The sequence below is a fragment of the Sinocyclocheilus anshuiensis genome, unplaced genomic scaffold (genome assembly GCF_001515605.1).
Source record: "Sinocyclocheilus anshuiensis isolate Anshui unplaced genomic scaffold, SAMN03320099.WGS_v1.1 scaffold250, whole genome shotgun sequence".
Classification (NCBI taxonomy): Eukaryota; Metazoa; Chordata; class Actinopteri; order Cypriniformes; family Cyprinidae; genus Sinocyclocheilus; species Sinocyclocheilus anshuiensis.
In genome coordinates, this window is record NW_015547652.1 from 385,590 (window position 1) to 393,385 (window position 7,796).

Sequence of the window (7,796 nt, forward strand, 5' to 3'; positions counted from 1 at the left end):
AATAAAAATAAAAAAAAGTACGAATGTTCCAGGAGGACTTGAACGCAGCATTAAAGTAGCCCAACTTCGCGGGAAAACCGCGGACTTGGCAACACTCGCGGGAACGCCCAGAAGAACAAACAAGAGGCGGAGCGACGCACAGTTCGTGCGCTGCGTGAGGCGAATGCAATAAGAAGCTTTCACGGGAGTCAGTGCGCAGGAAAGCATCGTATTTTCCGGCGTTAAGAGCTCATATCTGCGATCTTCCATCATGCATGTGGACTTCGAGAAGCTGCGGATGAGCGGCGCGGGAAAAGCCATCGCGGTTCTGACGAGCGGCGGCGATGCGCAGGGTAAAAATGACTAGAAAGAGCAAATAAAGCGCATAAAGCGAGCGAAGGGCAGACCCTGACAGCACAAGCTGACTGCGACTGGTGCTCAACCCAGACGATTTAGCCAACACTTGCTCTTTGATGCACAAATGCTTTGATTTTCGAACATATGATGCACAAAATGCTGCATAAATAGGGATCGTGCTTGGTGTTGACACGCAGCCCCTGTTGTAGAGGAAATATATAGTCTAAGAACGTTTTGCAAACATGTTTCTCAAACGTTATTTCTTAAATGTTCAAAACGTCCAGTTTTTTAATGTATAACGTTCGTTTTTTCTTGGTCATGCGAACGTTAGTGGAACACTCCATTCTATCAGTTTGAAAACGTTATGAGAATGTTACATTTGAATGTTCTCTCATCGTTTAAATCACCCTTTTTATGTTTAAAGAACGTTTTTTAACGTTAGCTGAACATTCCATTCTATCAGTTTGAAAATGTTATGAGAACGTTACATTTGAATGTTCTCTTTGAAGGGTGTTTTTTTCTTGGTTATGCGAATGTTTGAGTAGCATTCTTTGAACACTTTGAAACCGTGATGAAAATGTTACTTCTGAATGCTTTTAAACGTTCAAAATGTACAATCAGACAAATTTCAGAAACTTTCCCGGCTCAAATTTTTTGTTTTGTCAATATTTATTTTTTTCTTAAGAAAATAAACATGTATAGTGATGAAAGCCGAAATATTACATGTACAGCACTCTACGAACACCTTGGCAATTGAATCGCCATTGGCTAGTAAATGTTTTAGTTTACTCGCCAGACTTATATATATATATATATATATATATATATATACCGGTATTGCGGTATTTTAAAAATTCATATCATAACAAAAATAAACACCGGTATTCGGTATGAACCGGTATACCGCCCAGCACTATTATGTGCCAATGGTGACCATTCAAAAATGGGAAAAAGCACTTCAAGTTTTTTCTCCAAAGTTTGCATGCCTGTACCTCAACAAGTATTAAAGATATCTTAATGCACTTTTAGATTTAGGATCTTAACAAACTTTTCTTTTGGCATCTTAATTTTTAAGGCCCTGTATAGTTCAGGTTCAGAGATACTGGAATCTCAATATGGCTCCAGGAGTAAATTGTTACATTTTCAGTGGTCAAAAACCAAATGTGGGTCACTTTGCACAGAGATCATACTTTGTTTCTTTTAAAGAGAAACATCTGAAGAACAAATAATGTTGAAAGCAGAAATGCATCTTGTTTTCCTCCATCAAAACAATTGCATAGATCATACCTTGTCTTAGTGCCATAAATAGTCTTTTTCCAAGTTTGCATGCATGTAACTCGAGAAGTATTAAAGATAGCTCAATGTGATTCTAGATTCTGTTTCTTAATAAATTTGACTTAATGAAATTGTCATTTTGACACCTCTACAAAATAAACATATATACATCAGTGACATTTAATAATTTGGCTTTCTAATTAATTTATGCATTGATGAGAAAAAAATATTAACAAAATCACAAAACAACAACTCTGGTTGAGTTGACGTGGAATGACCCCAAATTATGGAATGATTTGATGTCATTTCTTGATTTTCGTTGTTTTTTCTGTTGTGTCAGAGAGTGAGTATCTGGTGCATAAGTAATGCATGAACTGACTGTTATGCAACCTCTCATGACCCCTATCTAGTGTGCATGCACGTCTCATGCTTCAGTAGTTCTGTTATTTGTTCCTGATTTGTTTCCAGATTAAATTTGCATTGCATGTTGTGTCACCATATTGCATTACAAACAGTTTGTCAATGCATGTCTCTTTAGTTGCTGCATTAAACACGAATTTTAGATGCTCTTTTCAGGGTCGTGTAGAGCGGCATGAGATGCATAATAACGTGTGATTTCTGCAGGTATGAACGCGGCCGTTCGCGCTGTAACACGCATGGGCATTTACGTAGGCGCTAAAGTTTACCTGATTTATGAGGTGAGCGATGTTGCTCCACATGCACTGAGTCACGGAGCGCTGCGCTCGTACTGATGCATGTGTTTCTCCAGGGTTATCAAGGCCTGGTGGATGGAGGAGATCACATCAAACTCGCCAACTGGCAGAGCGTCACCAACATCATTCAGCTGGTGAGGCTTCATCCGTTTTAATGCATGCTTGTTTGTTTGTCACATGCATGTGTTATGCTGCCATACGTGCTTCTAGATGTAAATCTAATGGAACAGAAGCAGATGTATTGAATAGGCAAACTGGTTCAAATGTGATTTCATATTGATTTTTCACAGCCTTTAATAATCTTATAATGTCAGGGAGTTGTGAGTATTTATACAGGAAACTCTGAGATAACATCCTCCTCTTCTGTGTCTTCCTGCACGTTTTGACTGACAGCAGCAGAAACAGGATAAGTAATGCATGAACTGACTGTTATGCAACCTCTCATGACCTCTTATCTAGTGTGCATGCACGTCTCATGCTTCAGTAGTTCTGTTATTTGTTCCTGATTTATTTCCAGATTAAATTTGCATTGCATGTTGTGTCACCATATTGCATTACAAACAGTTTGTCAATGCATGTCTCTTTAGTTGCTGCATTAAACACGAATTTTAGATGCTCTTTTCAGGGTCGTGTAGAGCGGCATGAGATGCATAATAACGTGTGATTTCTGCAGGTATGAACGCGGCCGTTCGCGCTGTAACACGCATGGGCATTTACGTAGGCGCTAAAGTTTACCTGATTTATGAGGTGAGCGATGTTGCTCCACATGCACTGAGTCACGGAGCGCTGCGCTCGTACTGATGCATGTGTTTCTCCAGGGTTATCAAGGCCTGGTGGATGGAGGAGATCACATCAAACTCGCCAACTGGCAGAGCGTCACCAACATCATTCAGCTGGTGAGGCTTCATCCGTTTTAATGCATGCTTGTTTGTTTGTCACATGCATGTGTTATGCTGCCATACGTGCTTCTAGATGTAAATCTAATGGAACAGAAGCAGATGTATTGAATAGGCAAACTGGTTCAAATGTGATTTCATATTGATTTTTCACAGCCTTTAATAATCTTATAATGTCAGGGAGTTGTGAGTATTTATACAGGAAACTCTGAGATAACATCCTCCTCTTCTGTGTCTTCCTGCACGTTTTGACTGACAGCAGCAGAAACAGGATTTAGATTAAAGCAGCAGATTAAATCTGAGATTACAGCTGCGTCCCTCAGCAGCGTTTACATCACAGACAGACTCGTGACACAGTATATAGTACTGGAGTATTTGGCTAAAAACAGTGTGCAGAATGCCTTTTCAAACAGAAGCATGCTTGTCATTAGGGATGCACCGAAATTAAAATTCTTGGCCGAAGCTGAACAAAATCAAACACTGTACCAATACCGAACACGGAACTTAATGTCTCTGAAAAACCATTTCATTTTCAAAGAAAGAAATCAATTACAAAACAAAAATTTAAAAATATTAACACTGAACATTTTTTAACATTCTAGCAGACATTATACCTACAAAGCACAATTTAACTTCAAATTTCTTCAAAGTTAGTAAAATAATATTTTTTGGCCATTTTTGAGACCCCCTTCTTGAATCAGGCATGCATTTTTTTAAATTATTTTTTTACTGTACAAATAAATGCAGGCTTGCTGATCAGAAGAGAATTCTTTTAAACCTTAGAAAATATTACAGATCCCAATTTGAACACTAGGTGTTAATGTTATAATAAATGTATTAATATAACTATTGTTATTATTATTATTATTATCATTATTCTTGTCTTTATTTTATTTTACAGAACAACAGTAAAATTACAATAATAACATTTATGAATGTTGATGGAGCTTTTATTTTGGCGGAATCCCGCAGGAAGATCTCGGAGCTTCTTTTTGTTGACAACAGCAGATTTATAAATGATTCTCATTACGAATTTGGGAAGATGTTTGTCGCACGAATCGCATTGCCACATGCCTTTAAAAAATTCATAAAAATGTTACTGAGCAGCTGACGAGTAACACAGTTTCAGCACAGATTTTCCTCACGGTTTGGACTCTGAACCCTGGTGCCGCGAGCTCGTGCAGCGCTGTTTGAACGCATGCAATTCGTGCGTTGTTAAACATAACATTTTGCAGTTTATTTACTAATTGTTTAAGGCCATTTCGCGATTCGCTGTCGGTGCTTGTAATGATGTTTGCATCTTTCTCAGACACTTTTAAATGCTTCCACACTGCCGACATGTTTGCTGCATTAGTGCGCGCCTTTATTTGATCGCGTCATGTCATTGTTCGGTACAATTTATTCGGTCTTTTCGCTTATTCTGAACACCGAAAGAGCTTAACCGAATAATTTCGGTTGCCGAACATTCGGTGCATCCCTACTTGTCATGTTGTGCAAATGTTGCATGTTTATGCGAGTGGCATTGAATTACTATGTTGCCTTTTTAACCAATTTAATCTAAAATTTTTCCCATACATGAAAAGTAACCCCTTTGAAATAATCAATCTGATCAGACTTTTTTTTTTAATTGTTTGGAAAAGTGTGTAAAAAAAATGGTGTTTTATTTACGGTGAGTCACAATTGTGGGATAATGTGTGTACTGAATTAACATATTCCTGCAGTCATAAAAATTGTTATATATCTCAGCCCAGCTATTTTAAACAGTTTTATCACACTCTATGGTTACTATTGTGCTTAAAAAACCCTTATACAACATTGATAGGAATACTGAGATAAAAAAAATACAACCATCAGCATTTCAAAATTGTTACTTTTTTGTAACATACATCATTACATTTTTATATTAGTGCTACGAGTATTAAAACATCAACTTATTTGTAACATTTGAACTTCGTCAGTGCAACATTTTAGTGCAGCCTTCACTAGCAACTGCAATTGATTTATATGTAAACCTAAGTTCACTGTATTATCACTATTGTGACCATCAACATGTTTACTCATTCTATGACCACACTCAACAAAACTGAATATATGGAATTCATATATTAATACTAGACACCTTAAAGATAACATGTACCAAAAATCTTTGTTAACATACTTTATGCTTTGATGCAGCCATCATCTCAAGGTGCAAACAGGAAGTAAACTGCTCTGGTCATGTGACTCTGCACATATTTAATTGAGACCCTTTATTTTTTCAATATTTACAGGAAGTGCACTAAAACATCAGTCAGTAAGGTTTTTCGAGCTTTATAAATGAAAACCTTTTTTAACGGTCACTATTGAGACCGGTGGGATTGAAAGGGTTAATGTAGTTAGTGAAATAGTGTCTGATCATCGAGTGCTTTATTGGAGGTTGAGTGCATTGCATTGCGCTCTGGTTGTGTGCTGTTGTAGTGCTTTATCTGACCCACAGATGTTGTGATTGCGGTCAGGGCGGCACCATCATCGGCAGCGCCCGCTGTAAAGCCTTCACCACGCGTGAGGGCCGTCTGTCCGCGGCGTTTCACCTGCTCCAGCGCGGCATCACTAACCTGTGTGTGTGCGGCGGAGACGGCAGCCTCACCGGAGCCAACATCTTCCGCAGCGAGTGGAGTGACCTGCTGGCTGAACTCGTGCAGCAAGGTACACAGAGCCTGTTAGGCCCCCTTTTACAAGATGATGTAAAATAAGTCTCCGATGTCCCCAGGGTATGTATGTGAAGTTTCAGCTCAAAATACCCCACAGATAATTTTGTATAGCTTGTTTAAGTTGCCACTTTTAGGGTGTGAGCCAAAACGCGCCGTTTTTGTGTGTGTCCCTTTAAATGCAAATGAGCTGAGCCTTTTCAGAAGAGGCAGAGCTTCATGCTCCGGCAACAACAAACAATCTCACGCACTGAAACCGTCAGAAACTCTCAAGCGATTGACTCTGCTTTCATATGCATTTTTTAACTACCACATTCCTATTTACGATCGTTCTGGCAGCATCAGAGACGATGGAAAATGATTGGGTGGATGTTTTCACACACTGCAGCCACACAACTGTGTTCAAACACCTTATAAAAGTGATTTTTGCGTAATAGGTCTCCTTTAAAAAAAAAAAAAAGTTGCTTAAAAGCTTCTTCACAGCGATGCCATAGAAGAACCATTTTTGGTTCCACAAAGAAGCATTCAGTCAAAGGTTCTTTAAAGAACCATCTCTTTCTTACCTTTTTATAATCTGAAGAACCTTCTTTCGCCACAAAGAAGCTTTTGTGAAACAAATGTTCTTCAGATGTTGAAGCTTCTTTATGGAACCATTTAGACAAAAAGGTTCTTCTGTGGCATCACCGTGAAGCACCTTTATTTTTAAGAGTGTACAGTCTGATTTTGCTATAGAATTAATGCGTTTTATTCATATTGAGAATTAGTTTTAATATCTTTTGTTTTAATTAAGTTTTAATAATTTTGATTTTTTTTTTCGCTTTTAGTAGGTTTTCCTTTTTTAAATGTCAAGTTACTTATTTATTTATTTACAATTTTTTTTATTTTAGTTTCACTTCAGTTATTTCCAGTTTTTGTTATTTTTAGTCATTTTTGTTTTTTAAAATGTATTTTTTAAACTTATTTCCAGTTGTTTTTTTTTATTCACTGTTGTTTTTAAAATGACTTTTATTGCAGTTTCAATCCAGTTATTTCCAGCTTTAGTTTTAGTAATTAGTAGGGATGTGCGGGTCTAGTCGACTAAACGGTACAGCTCCTACTAGTCGACACTGAAAACAATAGTCGATTACACGACAGAAAAACTGTTCCTCTAACGAACACCCACTTCGGTGGTGGTGCGGGATGTCAGGTGCTTTCTGAAACTCTATCGGCTTGCTTTAAGTTATCTCTGCGTGCCTGCGACTTCAGTTCCTGCCGAGCGTGTTTTTTAAGTGCAGGAATTTTATTGTTAATCGCCCCAGGTCCCGTCTTTCACCAGACCACGTTGATAATTTCACTGAACAAATAACGCATGGTCTGAGTAAGTAAAATGAGCATTCTTGCATTTTGTTTTTAGACGATATAGCCTACACAAAGTGCGTTTTTAAAAGCCGTTTTAATGCTATCTCTTGATAAACCTTCCTATTGTTAGTAGTGTTTTTTTATTTTATTAGTTTCTTTAAGTCTGTTATTTTTTAAATTCATTTGTTTCAATTTCAGTTATTTCCAGTTAATTTTGTTGTGTGTTATTTATTTTCATGCTTTTTTTAATCATTATTATTTATTTTTTTACTTTGATTTCAGTTATTTCCAGTTTTAGTAATTTTGTTTTTTTGTCATTTTTATTAGTTATTGTTTTTGAAACAATTGTTCAGTTTCCAGTTTAGTAATTTTATTTTGTGTTTTTGTCGTTTTTATTAGTTTTTTTTTTAAATGTTTTTTGTTCATTTTTATTTCAGTTCAGTTCTGTTTTTTGTAGTTTTAGTTTTAGCAATTGTTTTGTTTGTTTTAATTTATTTTATTTTAGTTTCAGTTATTTTCAGTCCAACTTAAAGGCACAATATGTAATTTTC

The 7,796-nt window shown here is 36.9% G+C and overlaps 1 protein-coding gene across 1 annotated transcript in view; it reads left to right on the forward strand.

The window, feature by feature from the left end:
• Positions 1 to 127: 127 nt before the first annotated feature.
• Positions 128 to 7,796, forward strand: part of pfklb (phosphofructokinase, liver b) — a 50,493-nt gene continuing 42,824 nt past the window's right edge. Inside the window, exons 1-4 of the mRNA XM_016504195.1 lie at positions 128 to 332; positions 2,236 to 2,309; positions 2,381 to 2,458; positions 5,716 to 5,905. Of these exons, the coding sequence (XP_016359681.1) occupies positions 251 to 332; positions 2,236 to 2,309; positions 2,381 to 2,458; positions 5,716 to 5,905 (424 nt within the window). The 5' untranslated portion in view covers positions 128 to 250. The remainder of the gene's footprint in view (positions 333 to 2,235; positions 2,310 to 2,380; positions 2,459 to 5,715; positions 5,906 to 7,796) is intronic.